The following is a 27,755-nucleotide window of genomic DNA, read 5'->3' as shown; positions in this document are numbered from 1 at the left end:
ACAAGTTGTGATCCTTCTGACTAACCTAGTTAGTGGGCTGGCTTCAGAAGTATTCTCATCTATGTGCTTGTGCTCAGGACATTTCTAGTCAGCTAAGTGGTAAACAGACTCACTGCCTGTAAGCTGACACTGCTTGGGACTGGACAAAATACTCCTGAAAAAGCTTTTTCATTTGGGTAAATATAAATCTGATCTGTTGTTCCTGCACAATTGAAACTGCTTTCTAAGACACCAGAAGTTGCCAGGACAGACAAAAATACATTTGCTCTTCATTTGGAAGAAGTATGCAAGCCAACAATATCCTGCAAAGCAAGCTGATCCAGACTCGCTATGACTCGAAAGGCAAAGAAACTGAGCATCAGCGGACCCTTTGCGGTGGGGCTGAACAAAAAGGCTAACTCCATGCTGAAATCTGACCACAAGATCAATAGCAGCCACTTTATCTGCAAGGCTTTTCTGTCCTACCCTCTCTTCCTCCCTCCTATATAAAATACAATGCTAGAGAGTCCTGTTCCCCCCCCCCCTCACACACACACACCATAGCTTTTATAGCAGCATTTACCTACTTGCTGATTTTGCAGATAGTTGATTTAATGATCAACTGTGCCAAGGGCTGATCTCTATGGTGATTAGCCTCCTCTCATTCTTAATACTTGGGTAAAACCTACGTTTTGACTTACACCCAATCCTAAATGGGAACCTAGGTTCCTCTGTAACTCTGTTACCTGCTTGTTTCTTCTTTCTCCAATGAAGCACATTATCTTGACTTCAGTCTTTCACAGGACAAGAAATAAGGACACAACTTGCAGATATTTGTAGAAATAGTTCCAATCTAACAGCAAGCCTGAAAAATTCAGGAAGATTTTTTGTTTGTTTTTTCCCCTCTTTCAACAATTACCAAGAGATAGAATCTTAACTAAGGGAAGCAGAAGCAATAAAAGAGTAGTATCTGGAGAATAATTATGAACAGGTGAGCTTTCTTGACCAGTTCCCTGTCAAGTCTGACCTGACAAGAAGTTACTAGAATTTCTGTGCTGTCTTCTGTGTTGCGTTATCTTGTGTTGTCTACAGCACATCTAAAAAACGGTATCAGAATTAAATAGCTTGCACAGTGAGATGCAAAATATTATCAGAAAACCAACTAAGGTGCAAGTGCAGAACAGGCAACTGGAGCCCCAGATAGAAGTGAAGATAAGGGGAGAGCAGCAGAGGGAAGACAGACATCAGGTGAAGCACTAATGGTGTGAACAGGTAGCTAAACTCCTGCGGAAGCATTTTATGAAAAGGCAACACAGAAGAAGCGGTAGAAAGACTTTATGACTCTCACTTTAAAAAGCATCTTTGTAAGTCTTAAAATATCTGCTCCAGGAAGACCAAGCAACAACATTGAAGTCAGATACAGAGATTCATTCTTTAAATGATAAAACTCTCAAACTTACCAAATTTTTTTACAATAAAAATTGGAGATCGATTATACTGCAGATTTTTATTTGTAGCATGAGAAGAATTCCTAGAAGATATTATTTTTTCTACCTAGGTACTAGAAAAAATGGTTGAACTTCTGAAGAAATGTAAAACAGCACCATAAATTAAACTGAAAAAGTCCCACCAGAACAGGTGGGAGAAGTTGGCAATAGAACTACAAGTCATTAGAAGTAGCAAGATGGTATTTCTGTCTATGCACCAAGTCACCCTTTAAATCACAAATAAAGGCCTCTCAGGGGGTGTTGATGTACATTCTTGATCTTTCCAATTCCAATTCAAGTGGTTATTTTTTCAAGATCAAATTTTCATCTTTCATGTGATTAAGAGAACTTCAATAAGCTGGGGGGAAGCTCTTAAAAGCTGTTTGTTTTTTTGTTTGTTTTAAATCAGGCTGAGGAGGCTGTCAATCAAATAAAGAGGAGTGCTGTGGCCAACCATATGCAGCATAATTCCGAATCACATTCACCTCCATCTGCTGAGAAATCATTTGTCAATGCATTGCCTCATCCTAGCACTACTTCACAGCAGTACCCAAATTATTATAGCGTGCATGGATAACCATAGTACTTGGGGGAGAAAAGACTTCTAGATTTTTACAAGGTATTAACCAACACAAAGTATAATTTAAAAAGTAGTAGAAGTACTTTGCTTGATATTTTACATGCCGCTTATCAGTTTAAGTACTGTTCTGTGATTGGGAAGAGAATTTAATAGCAGGAGACTGCTTCTACAGAGCTTGTTGCTATTCTGGCAAAGACAATCTCAGCTTCTGTTCCTTCCTGTCTTCCCAATGTCTCTATTTTACACTGTGCTGAAGAAACTTGTGTTTATTACCCTCCTACAAGAGGGGCACCTTCAAGAGAGCATTACGGTGAACACCTATATATTAGCATACGAAAAAGATTTGAATAAATGTTTGCCATTTCACCCTTTCTCCCACAGCTCAAGAATTAGAACACAGCTTGCGTTTAACTGTTCTCCCTGCAATTCTAACTGCCGCTACCTTCCCCTGATCACAAGCTGGAAGAAGCTCACTGTTGGTTCAAACCAATGTTTGACAGCCTGCAGCTACAACCTGTGAAAAACCACCAGCCATTGAATCTGGAAGAGAGCATCTCCAAGAAGGTGTTCAAGAAAACACATTCAATTTCAAAGGCAAAACAAAGAGAACAAACTCGGCAAAGTACTTCAGACCTCACGATAACTCAGAATTTCAGTTACCTAAACTTTATTCCATCCCTTAAACAAGTATGGAGAGCAGACTCCTCTTCCAATTCTAGCAGCAAAAACATCCTATGTACAAGATAGCTTCAAAATACTGTCTCTATACTTAGAAAAGTAATGTTGCATGTACTCCGTGTTTTGTTGATACTCATAAATCAAGTTTTTGACTGAAAACTAACTCCCACTGTATTTTTTCTCCGTAGTCAACTGTTTCAGCCCCCAAATCTTTAGAAATAGCCTTTCAAAAAGCCACGCTTACCTTGTCTGCGTAGATTCCTCAGCTGTCTCCATAACTGGCAGCTCTTACATAGCTTTGTTAACAGCTTTCTAGGAGACTTACATATTAAGCTATTAAAACTATAATCTCTATTTTTTGGGGGTGGGGATCACAGAAGTTCCACAATCCAATAACATCTCCATAAAACATTTTACTCCCAGAAGAAAAGGCCACCAGATCTTCCCGCTTAGACCTCTATGGAGAGCAGAATAAAGACCCACCCCCAGCTCACCAGCAGAAATGCCTACCTGAGCTGGCCAGGAAATGAGCTCACCTGGATGATTTGCAGCCCAGAGCCACTTGCGTGTGCCACAACCAGGGGAAACATCACCTGCCTCCAGCAGATTCTGCAAGCACCCAGGTGCTGGAAGAATCAGGAACCTTACCTGATGCAAGATACTTCTCTATCTCTGAGAAGGCCTTGCAAATAAAGGTGCTTACTCACAGGTGGGGAACCCAGGAATAGTTGTTTCAATTGTAAATTACCTCATACCTCTCACCACTGTTACAGGGATTGTTTTGCATGAGTGACAAGCTTTCTAACAGAATTATCCTTTTGACTCACATGCATCATGAGGCTTCATAACAATTATTTTTTACATATCACTGCTAATGCGTTACATTTTTGCTTTCATCACTTTTACCAGTTTTTGAATAAGGCCTGGCAAGTGCTATCAAAACAAATCTCAGATTGGTTTGCAGACGGGTCAGGTGAATTGCTGAAAGCAGTCATACATCTGTGGCTCGATGCTGACGTGACCAGGACAGGGAGGAACTGGCAGGACTGGCTTCTAATGATAAATGGTGTCAGGATCACAAGAGAACAAAAGCCTTGGGCTGTCTTAGCAGCATATAAGGAATTCATTAGGTGTGCAATGTTATACCTTTATAAGAATCAATGGAATTTAACTTCTCTTACATGTTCTCTCTGGAACAACAAGCTGGGATAAGAGTACTAGACTTATGTTGTAATAAGCTGAAGATGATTTTAAAACTGACAGTGGTTGTACTTCTTTGGACCAGCTATCTGCATCATGGCTTACTCAGCCATGTGGCCCTGCCAGTATGACCTAGCTTCAGTACAAGCGTGTCGTACTCTGGTCTGCTGCAACAGAGCTGACTGCCCTCTCCTTTGTGACCAATGGTATTACTATTTCTGTGGGATCTATACACGTTATTGTCAATATCTGTTCAGTGAGGGAAGTCTCATGTACTTCTGGAGCCTGGGAGTAGCCCAAGGATGCAGTGGCATGAAGTCACCCTGCTCCTACAGAAATCTGGTCCTAAACTATAACTTCACACAATAGTAGCCTGGACTAATTCCTAAAGACCTGATATTAAAGAGACCTCCTTTCAGCAGATGGATATTGTGAGGACAAGGGTGGCTGAGCACTGTGAAAGCCAGCAAATATTTTTCATTCACCTCATCTTCATCAACTTATGCAGCTGAAAAGCAGGCCTATGCAGCGTAACTTTAGATTCATCCCAGTCAAACTAGTTCTTTCAGAGATCATCTGGCACTCACTGCACCTGTTCCTTACACTGACCTAGATGATTTAGCACAACCTGCATGTCTCCACCTCCAGTGCCCCCAGCCAAACAGCAGCCAAAACTACATTAGTTTTGCTTGGCATTAACTCAAAGTGTAATCATTGTTGACAAAGTCTTCTAGAAGTGCTGTTATGGTTCTATGTTTCTTGTTTGTTTGTTTGTTGTTTTTACTTTGGGTTCCAGTATTCCACATCAAAACATCATGTAGTGTACGGGGCATTAAAGTGTCACTACCCCAATCCCAGGTACCTATCCCTGTACATTACCGAAGTCACGGGATCTGGCCCTGCCGGGTGGGGGGGGCGCTCTCTTGCTGCCTGGCAGTGGGTGCTGGAGGGTGCTTTCCTAGCCGTTCCAAGCTTTTTCAGGTTTGAATCGGTCCCGGGAACTCTCTCTCTCTCTCTCTTATCTTGTCTGATTTATTAATCTCAATTTCAATTAAATTGTATATATTGTGTTATTTTGTATTCCGATATTATAGTAAAATAAGTTTTCCTCCATAGATTGTTGCCGCTGTTCTTTTCCTCCCTTCCTTCCTTCCCATTTTTGTGGGACTGGGGTGGGGGGGGAGGGCAGGGGCCTGTCGCCCCGTCACGGACATAGATTGATCTAGTCAACTCCTTGACAAGTGCTCTTAGCATTTTTAATGCCTTAGGTTTTTAATGAACGAATCCTTATTGAATGTGTAAGTAGGTTGCCTAACGAGAGACGAATGGCTGTTACCACCCCATGCAAGAGAAAAAGCACACTGCAGCTGCACTGCATGGCTTGTTGGCAGGGTAACAGAACCAACCACCCCCAGGTTTCCCACTGCAGGAGTTCTTACAAAGGCATAATGGATCTCAAGGGCTGGCTATGCACACCTCCCTTGTTCCAGAATCCTCTGCTGTCTTTAGTACAATTTCATCTACACTTACTTTATGTATTGATATATAGAGTCTGATTATATGCCTGCAGCCATTAAACTTGGTATTTAAGTTTGCACATAAAATTTCATTATACATTCAACACATACTGTTGCTTCTACACTTATTTGGGTTTTCAAGAAAAAAAACAAACAAACATTAAGACAGTGCAATTGTAAAGCATTTCTGTACCACAGCCCCTCCTACCTTTAACGCTACCTTAAGGTTTGGCTGTGTCTGCCTTAACAAGCAATGCAGCTCTGCGGGATGCACACAGAATGAAACAGCTCTTCCAAACGTCCAGGACATGTTTTAGATAGACTTTTACTTTTGATAGGACTAAATTACAGGAGAAACTGAGAACCAGCAGTAAGAAGAAAACATGAAGTCTCCTTTGTGCTAAGACAACCATAATGAAGCAAATGATGCAATCATACCAATTAAAAATAAAGGATATAAATTAGAAGCCTGTATCTCTGTTAAAGTTACAAAAATGCTACTTCTTTATAAAAGATTTGGGGAAAACCACCATATAAAATCCATTCAAGCATCAAAAGTCCATTATAAATGTGATCTTGTAATTCTACTCTTTATAGCTGCAAAAAAGATGTATAGTAAATTAACGCTTTGCTGCCATTTGCAGGATCAACAGATGAGTTCTACATTGGTAGCTTTTCCATGGTGGCTGATAGTTGCTAAGCCTGACAGTCACATGTTCTACTATATTCACAGTATTCAAAAATTCATCTTCTAAGCATTATGGGTTGGGTTTCTTTTTTTGTTACTTTTTCTTCCTCCCAGTCTGTGGTCACCGGTGAACGTGGATAATTAGTAGCTTTCTACAATCTTCAATGCATATAAATACAACTAAACTGGTATTTGGTTCCTAAAACAAGCAGTAAATGCTTTCACGGGCAGTCTCTTACATATGCCTTTAGTGTCTTTATAAAATATCTCTTTAGCAATAAAAAGCTAACAAATGCCATGATTAAGTCAAGTAGTTTGGTAATGTACGTAATAATCGACTGAAATTGTTACTAATTCTTCTATTTTATAAAATACATAAACAATAGGATTCTGAGCATTTCAGACTCAGTTATGGAAAAAAAGTAATGCAAAGGGAAACTGTATACTGGACCTCTGGCTTCTGTTTTCAAAGCATTAGTTCAATACTGAGTGCTGAGGACTGTGCTTCCTAGGCCATGATAAGCCTATTTCAAGTGAAGATAGAGGAGTCATTCACTGCGAGAAGAAAAAAAAATAATAATCAGAAGAGTTACAAGATGTGAAGAGACCAATAAGCGACAGGGAAAACTTAAACTGAGATGTTTTACACCGAGCTGATACAATAATGTCACATTTGTACATACATTGTGAGTCAGCGCAAGTTTACATAGCAAACAGTTGGCTATCACGTCACAGATGGTGATGAGATAGCACAGAGATTACAAAATGAAACAGAGGTGATGGAGTCATTCTCTTCCTTATGCATTTTCTATACTACAGGCTGACATATAAACGAAAAAAACATTTCAGTTGTTTCTGCAAATTTAGCAAGGACTTGGATTCGGGCAGTGTTTCCTAGTTAATCTGGTAAACTAGTCCTAGTAAACATGCTGTGCTTTCCAGAGTTGGTGAGACTTTCATTGTATTTGACTCTCATCTCTGCATTCTCAGTATGGCCCAGCACTTCCCTACTGAAGCGCACATGCCATATACTGTTATGAAACATTTGATCTGAGATAAAATTTGTCTTAGCTTTAAAATTAGCACAGACAATTCCACGAGACTCATTTCTGAAGCACTGATTGGAGCATGAAGCATAAACACACGAAAGTGAGCTGAAAGTAAAAGGTAGGTAGCTGTCATAGGGTAAACAACAAGTGCTTGGGAAGCAACAGCATGGCTGGATTTCTATTCAGCATACTTTTTCAGCCTTATTTTGCTTTAGCACTGAACCCTGCCTATATATCCATACAGCTATATAATCTTTACTGCTCTCTCGCTAGGTTGGGAGCTGCCTGCTTCTACCACTCTGTGCTGCTGTTCAGCTGTCACAACTACTTAAAAATCCAGACTGTTTGCAACGTTCAACAACAAGCTAAATGATATTATTAACTTTCTGTTTGGAAGCTTTATTGTTGTTTTTTTTCCTAAGGAAGAGTAAACAAGCAAGTAAACAAGAGTAAACTAAGCACAAACAATCATTAACTTTAGAATTTTTATTAAAAAGTTCAGAAGGACAAAAGTAACATGGATTTCAAGGAAACAGAAATCAACCTTGTAGCAGAACAGCTGCAAGGAATATGAACTCCTAGCAACACTGAACACTTAAATGATCTCGGAAGTACCGAGTTTTCCATCCTGTAGAAATTAGTACAAGCCCATTTCTTTCTTCTTTATTACAGTACAACCTTGCTTGTAAGTATTTCTAGTATTGCACACGGAAAACTTTTCTAAAGAAAATATTGGGCTCCCGTTTTCACTGTTCTGTTCTATACAAAAGATCAAGCAGTTCATCAATGTTCGTCAGCCTTGTGCTCAGAGCAAACTGTTTCCATCTATACATGATGTAGTTCAAACGTCAGAAGTAGAAAAAGTCTATATACAGCATACAAACTATACACAGCACAAGCCACATCTTTGACCACATACAGAAAAAGATGTGCACAAAATCAGTTTCCCAGCACTGCATGATGCAAGAGTTAATACAAAGGGTATCATTTCTACCTGCCACAATCTTCATCACACAACTGCGTAAGTGTATAACATCTTTTGAGCCATTCTGGTATTTCCACTGCTGTGATAAATAAGTGACAAGTTAAAGGCAGTATCTCTTCTCAAGTCTGTCTGATCGCTTTCTATTCCCTGTAAAAATAATAAAAAGTTACCTATATGCAAAGATGGTTTAAAAGTGAAACTTAAGTAGCTGTTAGAGTGCAATCTAATCATATATTATTACTTTACACGGACACTCAGGTGCATAGAAACTAAAGCATCCCTTCATAATGAGTTTCCACCTGCTATACACTAATATAAATCACTGAAGAATTGTAGTTGTGATATACTCAAAATATTAGCTGTAAATTAGGTAGCCAAATCATAGAACAGTAAAGTATTATCCAAATTTGTATTTGTAGGTAACATATTTGTTTCTACAACCAGAATATGAATGCTGCTTTATCTTTCATGTCATCAAAATAATGCTGCTTTGAACTCACAATATCAACTATCACCAACCTTTTTTCACTTACCAATCTTTCCCATTTTAAGTTTTCTACCTGCTTGTGCCCAAGCTAGGCAACAAACTTCCAGTCATAAAATACTGCACGCAATACAGATTAAGTTCAGCTATTCAGGTAAAGTTTGGCAACCTTTTTTTTGCTGCTAATGCAAGCCTATTAGTAAATCCCTCCAAATGTATGTCTTTGAAATTAACACATGCATAACAGGTAACAATCAGATCTGGGTTTTCAGTGTCAGAGAATTCCACCACGAATTGTTCTCAACTACACAGATCCTAAGTACTTAACTACGGCTGAGAAATTAACATTGACCTGACCACTTGCAGTATGCAGCTCACAAAGATACTGTACCTCCAAGGTGAGAGGAGGAAGCTCAAGTACTTTTTGGTAATAGTGGATTGCCAGATGCAGTAGCCCCAGCTGGTGAAGGCCACGGCCAAGGTTGTAGAAAGTTTCTTGACACGGTCCACGTAGGTCCAAATAGCGGTGAAGGAAGGAGAATCCCTGTACACATTTTACACACATGGTAAATGTTCCCGTTAAGAAGACAGCCATAAAATACACTGGAAAAAAGGTGTTATAACGTGTGTGTGGTTTGGTCATTGTTTAAGGTTTATATGATGCTAAAAAATGAATGGCATTAGACCAGAACTGCCTCCAATAAAAAAAAAAAAAAAAAAAAAAAAAAAAAAGATAAAGATACAGTATTATATTAAAATGCAGTGTTTTGCTTTACACTGAACGAGTCTTGTGGGAAGCTTAAGAATAGGAAGAAGAGAGGAATTCAGAAGGAAAAAAATTGGAGCAGAGTTTTTCATCCTTTCCCGTGCAGAAACTTAAATTTCTTTTATTAATGCTTTGGAATATGCTGGTTCCATTGCCAACAGTGGCCTTTCTTTCAGCGATCGTGTTGGTAGACAGAGAAGACAGCTCTGTCAACATGAGGAATTAGTTCAGAAACTAGCAGCTAATGATCTTGCTTTATGTCACCAGTGTGTTTCTATGGCTGAATTATTAATCAACTACAATAGGAACAGGAGAGGATGTAAAAATAAACTGTCATAAAAGCAAGTACTGAGAGAGAAAAACAGGGAGAAGTATCACCAGAGGGTAACATAAATAGGACACGTTATAAAGGAGAACGCAGCAGTCTAGATAAGAAAGGCAAGCTGACTACAGAAAGAAGTGGCTGAACATACTAAAATTAGGCCAAAGTTTGAAAACTTCAAATACTCTAAGTTGGATACTAAGATAATTGGTCTTGTTTTAGAGAGATCTGCACCTTTTGTCACAATCTAAGTAAAAGCCAAATTCTTAACAGGCTAGAAATATATGAGAGCTTAAGGTCCTAACCACATTCTGCTGACTCTGAGCTCGGAGGCCACAGGAGTTTAAAGGAATTTCAGTGCTGAAGGAGAGTACAGGGAATGACTTTCAAGATTCCATGTGGGCACAATCAGCCTGTGGTTTGTAACTGCATCTGGCAGATGAAAGAAAAATATGAATAAGAAAGCTGAAAAACTGAGGGTAGCCTAAATCAGAGCTTGCGAGATCTTTGAAATGAGAGCTATATAGAGACACCAAAAAGAGGAAGAGAAAAAGATGACAGAAAAAAAACAACCACATTTAATGCCTTCTAAGTCTGGAAAGTTTTAAGAAAACTATGGAGCTTATGAGACATGTTCATTTAGGGTATGTGGCATAGATTCTACTCTGTGGCACTTCTTCAAAGCTGAATAACAAGTTTAACAAAGCAAAAAGAAAAATAAGAAATAAAATCCAATCTATAGCCATTGAGACTGGAATTAGTAATGTTTCACAAACATGGGTGTCTACTACAGTAACCACTGTGTAAAAAAACAAAAAAACAGAACAAGCTACCTTTAGGTAAGAGAAGATGAGATTCAGCCAAAACATAGTTCAGAAGCATACTCATCTGTATTTGTGTTTCACTATTTCTCTTTTGAAATGCTGTATTAATTAGGAGCCGTTATTTACACACAACATGTTGCAGTCCCACCTGTCTTTAAATACAAAGCCAGAACACACTACAGGTAAAAATCATCATATACTAATTTACCTGTACCAGAAGAGCGTGCCTTTTCAACACATATTTCTGAGAAGCCATGTGGATGAAGGTTAAGCCAATACAAAGACTGTAGAGAGGTTCATCTGGGTTTGCACGAAAGGCTTGCACGTACTGTCCTAAAAGCAAACAGCAAATTTAACGTGTGAGCTAAGAAAAAAAATAACAGTTTAATATTCCTACTTTAAAGTATTCATTAAAAAAATACCACTAAGAAATCGTTACATTTTCAGCACTCCTTGGGATTCTGAAGGAAGAATCTGTGGATTCTGAAGGAAGAAGCTGTGAGGTAAAAATGTAAACACAAAAGTATCAGGCACAGAAAGCAAACAAGGTCCTTGCTAGGAGTTGTATCTTGAACGTGTGGAGAATTAACACTGTGTGCAACAGACAGGTTTTGGAAGTTCAGTTTCATTATTTTGGTTAAGCTGTCTGTTTATGCAGTTGAAATAAAGACACAGAAAAGAACAATTACTCCCCTATATATTAAACACTGAGAAACAAACCGAACAAATTAAAAAAAAAGTATTACTTAAGAGCATTGGAAAGATAAATGACATAGTGACACACTACTGTCTCTAGCACAGTGTGACCCCTTGGCCATGACTAAGGCTTTCCTGCATTACACTGAAAACAAATAATTGCTGCTGCTGAACATTAATGGAACACGTATCTCCATCTCCAACACATCTCAATTATGACACCTGGAGGCATCTTAAAACAACAGGCTTACTTCCAAGGCGTGTTAAACATGTCCAATCAACATTATTTGCTATTTAAATTATTCTGGTTTTGTCTTTCCTCATCTTTATTACCATTAGCCCTCTGTTATCTTTACAAGTTGGTTATCTTTGCTATGCATCCTAAACTTGAAAAAAAAAAATAAAAAAATCAGCTTAATTCTTATTAGGAAAACTGCACTGATGCTTTGATTTGGTACAACACAATCAAACTATCAGGTTAATACTATGGAGCCACGCAGAACTTTGTGAGATATGGAAAAATGACTGTTTCTTCCATAAAAAAAAAAAAAGAAAACAAAAAAGAGTATAGACCTGTATTTGCTAAAATTAGAAGACTAAGGACATTACCAAGAGCATGCTTGAAGCTGCCAGATACAAATGCGTTGTGCCCATTTAGGACACACAATGCATGATTATCCGGATTTTTCAGCATTAAGCGGAGACAAAAGCGATGGTGACGGACATCCTGAGATTGCATAGTAACTTGATTGAAGATGTTCCACAGCTGAGGTTTATTGACATTTTCCATTACCATTATTCTACAGAACGAAAACCATACGAGAAATCAGTAAACGCTACACAGTAAATGCTACACCTGCAATAAAAGCAGCTTAAGTGACTGAGGGAAAGCTGGCGATGAAAGACAGAACCAAGGGTTTGAGACTAATCAAGCAACCTACTGCATTATACGTTATTTTGTAATCAAAGGCCATGAGCAACTCCTTGTGCTTCAGCAGGCTTATCTGTTTCAGGGAAAGCTGGAAAGCACTAACCTCCCTCCTTCAGAAATCCAGCAGTACGACTACAGCCTCGGAGGAAGTAGAGAACAGATTGCTCTGCCTTCTCAGTTCCCTACCTGATATAGTTGTAGGCTTTTCTGAAGTTCTTGTCCAGGATTGCAGCGGAAAGCCCAAAGTATTCCAGCTCCTTGCGCTTCTGTCTGTCATCGTAAAATGAGTAATATTCCAGTGAGGAATCTACTAGTAGCTCAGCCTCCTTGTACCGGGAGAGGTCACACAGGGAATATATAGCCTTCAGGAGAAGGTTCCACCAGTCATCCTTTGTCAAAACACTCGTGAGAACAGCAAAAATCGCTGAAAATATTGAAGGCAGTAAGTCAACAAAGTTGAAACGAGAGAAAATCTTTAAAAAGAAAAAAAAAAAAGCACACAAAAACGTGCATACAAACTGATCTTTTAAGAAAAGTCTCAGCATTAACTGGCAAAATAAATCATTCACTTTTTTCCACTTTTAAGAGCATTTTATAAAATGCAAGCAGAAAACAGGAAAAACTGGGAACAAATGATGAGAAATACATTCTGAGTTGTAAACACAGCAAAGGAATGCATTAAAGTGACTCCTCTTTATCTTTCAAACAGTGCTGAAAAAACTGTAGTCTGGTTTAACTGAGTCTGTTCGGTTCAATAATCACGTGGCTCTTAAAAGAGATATACATATTTCTGTTATTTTCTAGAGCTGCATGCATTACGTATTCGTGCTGAGAGGAATGCTGGGACCATATGATCTCTATATGTCCTTCTCTATCTGAATTATTCAGTAATTTTATTATTTTTCTCTGAATGAGCATTGCTCCCTGAAGCTATATTACCTCATATTTGCTGCCTTCCTTGTCCTAGAAATACGACGACGTTTGCACAGATTTAGCGAGCAAAATACTAACATTGGTTTCGTTTTCAAGATAAAAAAGTTAATCTTGTTGCTTTGTTTTTAATAAACATTTGTTACCTTTCGCATCACAGTTTGCTGCCTCCTGGTCATCATTGTCGGAAATTTTATTCCTTGGCACCTTAATAAGGTAGAGGTGCCTCTCTCCAGACTTGGAGCTAGATATCAAACACACCTGAGCTCTGCTCATTGCTACCTAGAGACAAATTTAAAGGCAGCATTTCAAATCACAGGAATAAATCCCATCTCAGATACAGCGTTACGACGATGCTCACATGGCCTGCTAAAACAGTCTGCTGCTTAGAAATGCCAAACAGAGCAAGATCACACAAGATAACATTCCCTATAGGTATATTATCTCTGCATTGTCTCATACTTCACTGCAAACTGGACTATGCAGAAGAAAGACAGAAACTCTTCCAATGACTTTAAGACTTCTCCTGGGATTGGAACATCCCTGCGCATATTCAAATCAAAACTATTTGCATAGAGGCAGAACAAAAACAACACCATTCTGCCAGTACCAATTCTAGAAGGATGTGGATGGTCAGCTGTTCAGTCAGTGTAATAGAACAGCAATGGATCAAATCAAATGGATAGAATCAAGGCTTAAATATTCCCCTCCCTCACTTCTGAGTGAAAGAAGGGAAAATAACAAAATAAAACAGATAACACTGCTGTATTTGTTAACTAAGTAAATTCTCCCTTGCTCATTAAATAACATCGTAGATTACATAATTCAACATGAAGTTATTAAAATACAATCTAGTATCTAAACAAAAGTAAATCTGAAAAAAGCATTATGTTGACTCCTAAATAGATAAGAAGCAACTTCAGCACTTGCCATGTTCTCCATATATTCAGAAACAGGGAGTTGAAATAAATGTATTGAGAATTATATTCACAAATGATGCTCTGTTCTGAAGAGCAAAAAAGAACATGGTTACAGGCCCCAAGAATTAGAAGGCTCTCCGCAGGATTTCCATCCAACAAAACTATGAAAATACTTGCATATCAAAACCACTAGTTTTGTTCCTCAGCTTGTTTGCCCCTTGTCTTAACCCAACTTGTAGCTAGTCCAGTTTGGTAAAGCTGTCCAGTTTGGTAAAGCAAAGACAGGCTTACCTTCAACAGCATTGCCAGCATAGTCAGTAAAGTGTCTACGTAACCGTACGTTTTGCCTTGGGAATACAGCAAAGTAGAACGATGGAGGAGTAACTTTAATTCCTAGGTAACACCAAATATCATTATTCAACCAGTCACAAAAAAAGAATTTATGAAACAAACAATTATTAATGCAACACAGAATTAATAGAACTGTCAAATCTGCTAGAAAACCACACGTGTCGATCTCTGGTCCTACATCATTAACATCTTTGAATACTACCGTAGTCTGTCAAATACCATATCCTAAACTGGAAGCAAAGAAAACACCTTGCTCACCTGCTGGGCAGCATTGGCATCCTGAGCCAGTGTATCTGGATCATACATTTGTTCCAGAGCCTCCAGAGCTTTCTCAGGCCGGCCCAGTTGCTGCTGTAGTGTTGAAAGTGAGATTCTTGCATCCAGATGCAATGGAGCAAGATCAACAACCTTAGCATAGCTCTCTGCGGCACGCTCCATGTGTCCCAAAGCCTTCAAGCACTCTAGATATACCATACAACACACCATATACTTAAATGGCAGAAAAAGATTAAATGCTAGCAAAATAGTTAACATACTTTCCAGATGCTCTTCCAGTTAAAACCACTCGATACATATATTATTAAAGTGAAAATGTTCAGAAATAAGCACTGATGCATCTGTAGATCCACTTAAGCATCATCAGTTGATACAAAATGGAATGCAGAAGAGATGCTGTTCATTTAGATGAAAATAAAGTATTCGTAGCTGAAGGTAATCTCAGTCTCCAACAAGGACAAAGCCCTCACGGCAGGGTTGCCGTAGTAAACTCCAGTTATAGTTTTGCAAATACAAATTATTGTTCAACATGTGCATCTAAATTCCAGTGATCTCAGATAAAGTTCCCTGGAAATACTCAGCACTGTGCTACCATCCCTCAGTACCACGTTTTTCAGCAGCCCCCCCTTAACCTGCATGCCGAAGCCAGACCACAGCCAAGTTGTATCGTTCAGAACAGACGAGGGCACTCAAGAGAGGCAGGGCTGAGTTGTATTCTCCAACATCCAGAAATGCCTCTGCAACATCCAAATACAAGTCACCCATTTCTTCTGGATTTTGTTCCACCAGAGTGGTCAAAAGAGGCTTTAAAAGCAAGCAAACAAACAAAATACTAAAACCCACAAATAGTCACCAACAACACTGCTTTAAGATCTGCTTTCAGAAGCTCCTTTTTGGGCTATAATTTTTATGCAGTTTGCATTTTGAGCCATACTTCTTTCACTTCAATATTACTTTAGAAGTGAAAGATAAAGATTTGAATTTCACAACTGCTGAAAAAGCCACATTTTACTATTCCAGACGTTTTACGTTATACTCATCCTATCTTTCATAAGAACATTAAGATCTATTAGGGCTTGAAAACAAAGTCAAGGTATGCTCCTTAGTGTTCCAGATTTGGTAGCGTGGTCCCTGGCCTAACATAGCCCACAGTTTTTCAGTTACTGTCCCTTGGAAATATTTTCAGCTGAAGGCATAACATATAAGGACAAAAATACCATTTCAGCTACAAGAGGTTTGCTAGGCGTCTCTGTCTTGGAGTGGGAGGAAAGCAAAAAGAATCCCCAAAGCCCTCTTAATGACCTCAGTCATACGAAGACAGGAAAAAAATCATTTGCTTTGTTAATTTATCCCCTGACTTCTGAGTTTGTTTCTACTTACATTGAGAGGCTCTAGGATGTTCAAGTGTACCAAGCACACCATCAGCTTGACTGTGATGTCTATGGGAACCCCTTCAGGTATACAGCAGCTAACCTTCTCCACAGCTGTGGAAAGAAGAAAAAATTTTCTCTGAGCCCTTAAGCTTTAACAACCAATTCACAGAGCCCCACATCTTCTCCAGCCTATGGTGAGCTACAAAGAGAAGAATACTCAGACTCTAGCATATGTTGGTGTAGGCTTGCTCTCTTCCCTTCTTTTATAACTTATCTCTAGCTGGAAGAAGTTCGTTCTCATCTCCCTGATCCTTACCATTTTATCTGAAATATCAAGAGCTATCACAGTCTGCACTGACTTCAACAGCAGGATCTGTATGATGTGTTCAGTGTTCCCCCTCTGGGCTTGTTTTGTAAAGCTTTCCTTTAGGAATATAGGCACCCGTAACCTCTTCTCCTCACTTTCTCCAGGAAATATCCTATATTAAGCTTTTTTTCCTTATTAAACTAAGTGCTGTGTATCAAGGAGCTGGCTGTACTTGTATACAGTTAGATACAGATAACTACAGAACATTATGTTACACACAGAACAAATGCAATCTGATGAGAATGAAAGCATGAGTGCTACCAAACTGGTACAAACTTCCCTATTGCATTTCCTGCACAACCAGTCACTACACATCCAAAGCACTCTGTTCAAGTTCTCCTTCACCTTACTTCTTACACTGAACATTTAAAGGGTGACCATTAAAACCTGATAAAATAGTGACTTCCAACTCAAGGCTATCCTGTGATTTTCTACATCCACATACAGTTACAGCAAATCACAGCGTGCAGATTACTTCATCATTCTCACCCAGCACAAGAGTAACCATTTACCTACTGGTAAACTCACACAGAAATAAAGAATTTTATTTTCAAACTGGGTATAAGTCCTGGGAGAATGTTCTGACTTTGATGGCTGGATGCGTTAACAGTAAATTCTGAGTAAAGACGACAGGATGCAAGGAACATGTCCTGGATCAAGCCCTATTTCCCTACTGCTAGAAACTCTCATGATTTTGCTATGATTCCAACCTGATTCCTGAGTATGTGATCAGTTCATAGATTTCTACCAGGTTCAGCAACTCAGCTACTTACCTGCAGCGCTTGATTCAGCAGCCGGATCACCTTGGTTGTCAGTCACTGCCTCCTGGCTTTCCTCAGTTTCTACCACTGCTGCTGTATCATCTAAAGGGAAAGAGATTACCCTCAGTAGGACCAGCTAAGGCAAGAATTACTTAATTGTGAACACCAATAAAGTGTGGATTATACCTATGATGGGTTTGGACTCGATTACCAAAACAACTGTCCTGTTCAATTACAGAACAGACTGCTACAGAGCTGGCATGCTGGGGTCACTCTACAGCCCAAACAGAAACACCTTTAGACTTGAGTGATGGCTGTCATAAAACAGATTTCTTAAAGAGGACCTGTTTCACTCAAGTCAAAATTGCAGACGAATACTCCTAGATATCTGCGCATCACAACATTTAAATGTTTAGGAAAATAAGTATAACTTACAGCATATTAGTTTCAGGTCAAAGCTTGATGTTCTTGAGAATAGATAACACAAACTTTATCAGATTTTTTTTTCAGAAGTTATTTAGCTAGCAGAAATAATTAACTGGCCTGACATCATCACTCAGAGGAATGTTTAGAACTTTAAAAGGCCCCTGATTGCAGGGAAGGTAGTCCTTGTCCCTAATGAGTCACCAGAGCTAATTGGACATCAGAGTAACTCCTCAGAGAACGTTGAGGTCATGCAATGTAACTCATTAAAGACACTGAAGAGTTTCAGAAGTGAAACTCTCTGTCAATATGCGTCAAAACACACCTATGAGTTGAAGAGGTAATGGAAAGAAAAACGTCACACTAGATGAACAGAAGAAAAACGTCATATGAGATGAACAGAAGGGCCGTACTAACCATCTGTTAACTACTTACCTTTTTTCTCCTCAGCAGGACTTTTTTCTGATGCTTTCCTCTCAAGAACAATTCCTGCATAATCAGTAATAACCTAAAACAGAAGAATAACTCAGATCATTTCAAAGACTTTAAGGATATATGCAGCAATCAGCCTACGTGGCATACGTTTCTTCAGATATCACAGAGGTTGTCAGAAGAAAGGCAGCCTTTCTTTCACTTAGGGTTAGCTCACTAGTATAGGGTTTCATCACCCTATGTCTTTATCCACTATTTTTGGTCTAATCAGCAGCTCCTTAGGAAATAAAACAGTAACTTCCATCATAACTGGAAAAGTTTTGTTTAAACATTTTTAGCTCCTTTTTATAGCTTTAAGAAGATAGGTATAGAAAGCAAATCACCATGTAAACAGCTAAGTTTTCCATAGATCTTTCAAAGCACTCCTAGGTTTGCTCATCCTAACACAACGCAAGGAAACTGCACAGTTCATCTCAGTTTAAAACAGATAAAACAAGATTCACAGCCACCTACAGTCAGGCATTTTACAAAAGCCCTGCTCATGCATTATAACCTCAGTAAAAGCAGTACAATTCAACAGAACAATTTAGTAAGGAAATGAAAATCAAAGACAGACTAGTCGAGACATTCACTTGTCCACAGAGGGCTGCGAAAGGAGAAACACAGAAGTGCAAAGGATTGTTGGTTTGAGATCCAGTGCCATTTGGCATTTTCATTCAAGAATTGTAAAGTAAATATTTAGGTAATAATTACCATTGCCAAAACAAGAATGTCAAATGAACACATAGCCCTCCATTTACTAACTTAAATACAGATTCAGCTATCCAGGAACAAGAAACACCATCAGAGCAAGAGACCTGAGGAGAACCATCAGAAAGAAACACAGAACAGTTCCACAACTGAGTGCTGCATTAACAAATCTTGTACCCAAATACTGAGTACAGAGAATTACCTGTTTGAATTTTTAAACTAGAAAGAGGTACACAGGGAAGAGTTGGTAGAACTGCCCGCAGGCTTGTAATGCTTTACACTGACAAAGAACAAAAAACCTTATGTAGGAAAAATATGAAGAAGTAAAGTAAAATCAGCAAATAAGGATGTTTAGAAGGAGAAGGTCCCAGCTGTTAGTGGCTCTTCACTCTAATTTGGGGAACTATAATGGTCAGATCGTTACAATGTTCTTCTCAAAGCCAGACCAAACCAAATAGGAAACACGCACAGAAGTGAGGGGTAATAACCACAAGAACGAATTGGGAATAGAGATGTGATCTTCTCAAATTCCTTAAGTCTCAGAGCTGAATCTTGTGTACTGGAATTGATGCTTGATATTTAAAGCAAAAATTATTACTTATATCACAGGTATACCAGATAAAGCACAAGTGTGTGGGCATGTGAAGCATTAAGCCATTTGGTGCCACTCTTTTAAGCTTCACCTTATTGAATGCCCTTTGCTGGTAGTACAACAGACCCAAAATCAGCTTATAGCTATCCCCTGGCTACTGAGGTTATGGTAGTTGTAGAGAAGGAAAGAAAAGACCCCAAAACTTTAAATGTGGAACAGCAAATGTGTCTTATCAGCCCCAGCGTTAACTTCAGTGCTGATTACCACAGAACTAATTGGAAGCAACCTGATCAGCTCTATTGCTACAGAAATACGACTGTATTTAAGAACTGCAGGAATATAAACTGTCCATCCTGCGTGGCAGTTGCTGAACACAACAGGCAAATGCACGTAGTTCTCCATACCGCCAATGCTTTGTCATATTGCTTGGAGGAAATATACAGTTCAGCTGCTATATTAACATCTTCCATGGAGACGAGGCTCTGATGTTTAGTAAAGGCTTCTTCTATGATCTCAATAGCAGAGGCAGCATCATTGGCTTCATAATAACTCCTATGAAATGCAGACAAGACATACTAAGTATCTGAGATAATTAACAAGAGGTACTTTGACCACAAGCAAAAGGTTTTTTGTATTTCTTTGCTTTTACTTTTGTTAATCAGCAGAGCTTGCTCCAAAAGTAATTCCTCCTATTTGTTTCCATGGAAACTACAAAAGAGACAAAGAACACAATAGCACTGTTTGATAGAGCGAATTCCCAGTTACAAAACACTGTTTTCCAATGGAGGCATCACCACTAGCTCTGCATTTTCATGAGCAATAAATGAGAGCCTGAATGCCACACTTGTAAAAATTCACATGGCCATTCACAACGTGGCTCATCCTTCACACAGCTGTCATCACTGAAATGCACCACCCACTGCCTCACTGGGCTCACATTCACTCTTTGGTCTCCACAAACGTTCAGTAAGTGTTGATGAAAGTCAGTGGGTGCCATTTTTTTCCCTGTGGAGGAACTCAATGTCACATCTTCGCTTCATCCACACTTCCACGTCAGACACTGTTTTGTCAAACTGCCCCTCTGCTGCCATCTCTCACACACCAACAACGTGTAACGGGATATGGGGGGAAAGTTCAGCTTCTACTGCCACACCACCAACATCTGCTTCTGACATCATGGGCCAACATCATAAAATAAGAGGCGTGATTTTCAGAGCAGACCTCATGTATTCATTAGGGAGGATAAACTATGAAAAACAGTGAGAAAGATGGTAGTTTGTCTTTCCTTACAATTTTTGACGATGTTTTATGTGTTTCAAATAATTACCAATAATCCTCTCTGTAAGATCTTATAATCCTCTATATGCTAGAAAATAACAGCAGTTTTCATTACACAGTCTCTCACTTCGAGCCACATATCAGCAGTGTATTGCATTAATCTGGTCTGACAGAAAACTCCAACAATCATATTGTTACACTTGCATTTTTTTTTAAGGTACATTTCACAACCAAGAAAATCAAAAGACTTATCTGCTGGCTCTCAAACAGTCCAATGACATCTTTCTGTAAGTTATACATGAGAAAGTAGTTAGCTTACTAAGAGCTATAAGAGCGACACATTTAACTATCAACCTCCTCTGCCACAGGATAACTTCTATGACTTGATCTGCACCCATTTGCAGAAAAGGGGAAGATGTCTACTTACTCCAGCAACAAATCAGAACCCACGCATACTATTGTGCTGAAGACTGCATTTCACACTGAATAGTTTCTTCCATGTAGAGTTGTCAGCAGTAAGGTTCCCAGTCTCTAGCGATGTTACACAGATACAGAAATGTACTGTACTTGTATACAGTTGTATACTATAGGCTTTTTTGTAGTTAACACCTGTATTTTACTCTCCTACTCTAAGAGAGTACAACACTTCTGTGATGATGCACTGACTGTGCACAGAATACTTCCCACAAGTCAGAAGCTGGAAACATCACAGTACATGAGGGGTGTGCGCTCACATGTTCATCACCCCCCTGCAGATACACCCCTGTGCCCCGATCTCAGCTGCATACCCAACCTGAATCAGCTAAAGAGCTCAGTAATGCCAGACTTCGAGAAGCTTTGGGAAACCAAATTGTACCTTTTTTGAAGCCCAACTTACTTTGCCATGTCTCTAGCCAACTGCATAAACCGCTCTCCATCAGAGGGAGACAGAAGATTCAAAATACGCCTGTAGCCGTCCATAGCCAACTTATGTTCCCCCAGCTGCTCATACAGGCTTGATCTCTCCCATAGATAACGCACATTGGTTGGGTCATACTTCAAAGCTGTAGCAAGGAAAAGCAAGCTAGTAGTCAAGCTGAGCAAAAAAGCAATAACAGATTTCACATTCATCTACACCACTGCCAAAGCCCTGGCAAATATCAGCAGTTTCTAACTAGATAACAGCCAACAGAAAAAGCAGTATTTACATCCTGAGGGAAGCAAAACAGATTGCAAAACACATACATGCTCCTGGTGAAACAGATTCAACTAAGACTCTTTTTTATTCTCCAAAATCATAAGGTAACACGACTGACAGAATGTCAGCAGACACATTATTACACACAAAAGCTTTCTGTAAGAAAAGGACATCATCCTACATTAAAGGTTCATGGATCTTTTACCAATGTCTGGACAGAGGTAGCAGAATCCTAACAAACTGCAACAAACTAAAACAGAAAGCAGAAGAAAATATAGCGATTGTCATCAGCACCCAAAATTTCCTTTAAAATATTAAAATTACTGCTACATTACCTTTGGCATAGCAAAAAATAGCCTGTTTAATATTGTCCTGCTCCAGTGACATCTCTGCCAGCCTGACCCATTCCTCTGTATTGCTCGGATTCAAGTGAGCAGCAATCAGTTCAAACTGTAATGACTTCTCCATATCACCCTGGTCTTCATAGATCATGGCAAGAGTGGAGAAAGGCTCGTGAGCAAGAGGAGCTACAAAAAGACAAAGAGAACAGTTCAGGACTATTGTTTTAAGAACTACATGACAACAAGTAACTTGACTTTCTTCAAACTACAGATATCACAGGTATATGAAACATCAACATCATTGTTTCAATTCAGAAAATAGATTTTGCAGGCAGGTTTCCAATTCCTTTTCTATAAATCATTAAAGAGGTTGACTGAACCTCACAACAATTATTTGCGGTGGGTTTTTTTCTTACATCAGAAGTCATGCCAATGGCTCTGTATTTTCCTTCTAGTTCTACAAAGACAATAAAAGTAATGTGCGTAAAGCTGCAGAATTAGGGTGCTAGTTTCTTCTCAAAAGCAAAACAATACTGGAAACGCACCACGTACTCCTAAATTTCATGCTAGTTACACAATGACACCCTGTGTGCTGAGTATTTTCCTCACCAGGGAAGCCACAGTGAATTTCCTGATACACGTGGCAATTTCATCCCATTTCTGAAACCAAAATCTTGTACCGCTCTAAAATACCTTGTCGAATGATTTCCATGCACATCAGAATAGCCTCCTCCCGTTCTCCTCGAGCAAACCTGATATTGGCCTCTCCCATTAGACCCCTCAATGCACGAGGAAGCTTGCTGCGAGGCCTTTTCTCCTAAACAGAAAAGAGAAACTATTTCTACCAATGATTCGGTTATGTCCAAATTCAGGAGACCTCAGTTACACTTGTGCTTCAAACAACCAAACAACAACTATTTAAGGGCGAGTTCAAATGACTGACCAAGGTATTTGCTGATTTTCATAACTGACAGAGTAACTCCAATACCTAACACAAATAAAATCCAGACACTGGATCAGACTCACTTCATTATTTCTGAAAGTTTTCAAACAGGAACCTACAGTAATTTTCTAGAAAACCAGAAAGGACACACCAACTTAAGCAGAAGCATCCTACACAGCATTATTTTCAGGCAAGCCTCTCAGCAATAGCTAAGATGGTACAAAGCATTTATTTACTATACTTCATGAAATACAGAGTAGTTAGGTGAAGGTATAAATACTTGCTTTCATCATTTTCTTAGTCTCTCGGTTAAGTACCATCTCCAACACAAAAACATCTCCAGCTGTGGGTTGCTCAGTAGTTTCTTCCTCTTCTTCTTCCTCTTCCTCTTCATCCTCTTCCTCATCTTCATTTTCCCCAATCATGGACGCAAAGACCCGATGAACAGATTTACTGACACCATCTGCAGTTTCTCCTGGTTGAGAAAGTAACAGAAAAGGTTTATGACACATTCCAAAGTGTGCTACATTATCAGGACAAGCGCACAGAAAACAGAATTCTTCACAATTAGTAGCCTACTTGAGAGAGCTGTTCTATAAGAAAAAGGCCTTCAGAAATGTAGAAGACTTCTATACAACCTCTTGTATTTTCAAATGCTGTCTTACTCATCAACGGTGCTTCGTATCCCACAGCTTCTAACATTTTTTGGATATTTGATAAGAAAGCATGGGGGAACACACAGAACGAAGCAACAGTTTATTCTACACTCTTCACAAACAACAGAAGAGAAGCAATTTTCAAGCACAGTGGATGGAATAAAGCTTTTCAGCTGAAGAGCCTAAGCGAGCAGACAATTACACCGAACAATAATGCAGAGCTCAATTTTTAGAGGTAATTTAAAATAAGATCCTTTCACCACTCTATCCACGACAATGAGTACCTCTTAACCCATGTAAATGCAAAAATCCAGATTACTAACATAACTCCAGAAAAATAACATAAACAAATGCATAAGGCTGTATGTCCAAAATAAACATGCTTAAAGCACATAATATTAAAACCTTTCATTACTAACCTACCCCAGGGTCGTAACTGTGCACAGATCTATTTCCAGGCAAAATGGACTAAAAGCAATCATTTTCTGTATGCTTCTCTTTCTCTGCTTGCCAATGAAACATTGAAAGGGTAGAGATGGTGGATTGGGCATCTAAAGATTTGATAACGGTACATCCATAATACAAAGCCAGTACTGAAAAATAAACCTATTGCCAACAGACTAGAGGGATTTGGGTACTACAGCTGGATTTATACCTTTCACAGCCTTATAAATGTCATAGATTCATAGAACCACACAATGGCTTCAGTTGAAAAAGACCTCAAGGATCATCAAGTTCCAACCCCCATGCCACAGGCAGCACTGCTCTTACACATTGTTGTTTTTATTCTTATTCAATATATTATTCAATACTCAACACAAAATATTCAATATTCTTATTGAATATAATGTTGTTTTTATTCTGACTTAGATATAAAGTGTCTAAAAATCAAGACTGTCAAGGCTTCTACTCCTCCCCAATCCAAAACAAATAGTTTTTAACCTAATTTCACCTTCATTTCAGCTTTGAACATCAGTGTTTCAAAAGTGATTTCAACACTGACCTTTTCTAACGTTCTTCTTCCGAATATCTTAAGTGTGATTCTTCTAGTAACTCTTTATACAAACAGAAGCCATACATACTATCAATGCAACCTTGATTCTACAAACTGCTTTTTAGACTCCAGCATTCTCTGTAATAAGAGCAATCTCATGCATTTTCTCTTTGATAAAGACCACATGTATGAAAAGACATGTAACAGAGCAGGTGGAATACAGAGCAGAAGACCACAGCTTGGAACTAGGTCAGAGACATCAGCTGAAAGAAGGGAACTGCACACATCTGGCTCCAGCCTCACCTGTAGCATTCTGTTTGCTTTTGCAGAATAAGGTCTGGCCATTCTCTCAAAATCAAGGCAACGCTAAGGCCCGTTCTGTGTGAGACAATTTAAGGCCTATTTGCCTATTTTGATATTTAAAGGAGAAGAAAAAAAAATATATCAAAAAATAAACAGTAACAAATAACAAATAAACAAACAGAAAAACTATGAGAATTTGCAATGAAAGTAAAAAATGAATCACAGAATACTACAAGTGAGAAAAAACCCATAAGGATCACGGAGTCCAACTCTGTACAAGAACCAACTTGCAGAAATCAAGGACTGCACTCTGCTATCTCACAGCGCTGGCAATCCCACGAGACGTGCCCAGCCACTGCATGAAATGTGCTCTAAAGGTGTCTGAAGCAGACTGCAGCACTGTGAGGCCCAAGCTCAAATCCAGAACCTGAGGAATGGGATAACTAATCAGTGATACATATGAAACAAAGTGCTGCTTCTACCACTTCCGGAGAGTGCTTACATTACGCAGAATTCCTGAATAATTTGGTGTTACTGGGACTTAGTTCTACAGAGATTTTTCATTCAGATAGTCAGGAATATCCAGAAGAAAACAGAGAGACAAACCAGAGTCCTCTAAGCCAAAGAATAAAAAAATTATTAACAACTTAAAAAAAAAAAACAACAAAAAAACCCTTCTATTTTGAGCTCTTTTATTTTCCTTTAGATGGCGGGGGGGAAGAAAACTCCCACACAGCACAATCAAATATCCCTAAGCCCGTTTGTCTCAGCCAGGAAGGCTAGCAGAGATGAGCACAGAATCGCAGAAACACCAAGGTTGGAAAAGACCTACAAGATCATCCAGTCCAACCATCCACCCATCACCAATAGTTCTCACTAAACCATATCCCTCTACCACCTCCCTGGGCAGCCCATTCCACTGCCTGACTGTCCTTTCAGAGTAGTATTTCCTAACATCCAGCCTAAATCTCCCTTGGTGCAGCTTGAAGCCATTCCCTCTAGTTCTATCACCAGTTACACGAGAGAAGAGGCTGACCCCAGCTCACTACAACTTCCCTTCAGGCAGCTACAGAGAGCAGTGTGGTCTCCCCTGAGCCTCCTCTTCTCCAGGCTGAACATTGCCAGCTCCTTCAGCTACTCCTCATAAGCCCTGTGCTCCAGACCCCTCACCAGGTTTGTTGCCCTTCTCTGAACCCGCTCCAAGGCCTCAATGTGTTTCTTGCAGTGAGGGGCCCAAAACTGGACTTAAGGAATGGCCAGAGCTGAATACAGGGGGAAAAACTCCCATACAACACAATCAAATATCCCAATTTTCTTTTGTCTCAGCCAAGAAGGCTAACAGAGATGAGCACAGAAAACCTAAACAAAACACAGGCAGAAAACTTTCTGAGATATGTATTTGTAACTTCAGTAAATGACAGAGACCATGTGGTTACAAAGCCAAGAGGATGTTCCAAAGAAAAAAAGACGACCAGATCCAGCTCCATAAGACTAGTGAACAAAGTTAAAGCCTACATATGCAAAAAACATCCTACAAAGGCATGCACTCTGTGTGCTTCGTTACCCACAGGTTCAGCAGAAACAGACAGGTTTTTAAAGAAGTTCAACTATTAGAGAGCAAATGCTTCCAGTCACCCTTAGAGTACATTTTTTGCCAAAACCACCACAGTAATATTTACCATCTGTTTCATCCTGACTTTGGGACTTCCCAGCTGCCTTTCTGGATGAAGAGGGAGCATCTATGTCGTCGGTGTTCTCCTCAGCAGATGCATTCTCACTGTCCTACATACACCAACAACATTAGTTATCAGATTTGCCACATGCCTCACTCCTGTTTCCCCTGACGTTCGCGATTAACATTCAGACCAGGGCTTTCAGCTTTTGCACTGCAAGTGAAACAGGTGTGCTAAGTGCTGTATCTTCAAATTAAATAAACAGAAAGCTCAGCAACACCTGCTTTCGGACACATTCACATTCTAATCAACGAGGGGTGACTCAGGTGGTGACTGTTCACATGACTGCCGGCTGAAGAGGCCGTCGTTCACGCCGCATTACGCTGAAATAAGATGGTAGGGTTCAGCGTATAAACTAAGGTAAAAAACTAAGGTAAGGTAAGGCGAACTCTTTTAGAAGCCTGCATTTTTTGAACACAAAAGACCCCAATTGCACTCCTCGTAGCACTACGAGGTTGCTCTGGACGGTACTCGTCCCTCGGTTGCAGCGCGTCCCGCCGTGGCCGCACAGCTCTCCTCAATGCTGCGGCGGCAAGGAACGCAGAGCGGGCAGAGCTTCTCCGGGCACCTCGCCGCGCTCACGCGGAGCCGCCCCACGTACCCGCTGGGAAGCCAGCAGCGGCACACGCCGGATGACGACCCACCGGCACCCGCCGGCCGGGCGCGGGGCAGCGTCTGCGCCGCCCTAGGTGCCGCCCCTCCTCCTCCCGACCCGGGCCCCCTCGCAGGCCGCCCCGCGACGCAGAGGAGGCCGCGCCGCTCCCGCCCGGCCCGCCCGACCTTCTCGCGGCTCTTGCGCTCCTCCCGCCGCCGCTCGAACTCCTCGAAGGAGATCTTCCCTTCCAGATAATCGATCAGCTCCGGGCTGAACCCCGACATCGCGCCGGGCCGGCCGGATGAAGCGCCGAGGGCGGGACGCGGTGCTCCGACTATGGCGCCCGCCCCGCCCCGCGTCTCGCGCTCGGGTTC

The 27,755-nt window shown here is 40.0% G+C and overlaps 1 protein-coding gene across 1 annotated transcript; it reads right to left on the bottom strand.

Annotated features, from left to right (window-relative positions):
- Window positions 1-8,187: 8,187 nt before the first annotated feature.
- Window positions 8,188-27,665, bottom strand: GTF3C3 (general transcription factor IIIC subunit 3; the record flags this gene model as incomplete). Its single annotated transcript, XM_079538904.1, has 18 exons — window positions 8,188-8,310; window positions 9,039-9,191; window positions 10,768-10,892; window positions 11,865-12,055; window positions 12,373-12,610; window positions 13,263-13,398; window positions 14,328-14,429; window positions 14,646-14,848; window positions 15,296-15,467; window positions 16,044-16,147; window positions 18,023-18,095; window positions 19,766-19,913; window positions 21,517-21,682; window positions 22,152-22,343; window positions 22,851-22,974; window positions 23,385-23,575; window positions 26,733-26,835; window positions 27,567-27,665. The coding sequence occupies 18 exons, from the start codon at window positions 27,663-27,665 to the stop codon at window positions 8,188-8,190; spliced, it is 2,643 nt and encodes an 880-aa protein (XP_079395030.1).
- Window positions 27,666-27,755: the final 90 nt, after the last annotated feature.

The sequence above is a fragment of the Tetrao urogallus genome (assembly GCF_951394365.1).
Source record: "Tetrao urogallus genome assembly, chromosome: 8".
NCBI lineage: Eukaryota > Metazoa > Chordata > Aves > Galliformes > Phasianidae > Tetrao > Tetrao urogallus.
This window is presented reverse-complemented; position numbering and strand designations above follow the sequence as displayed.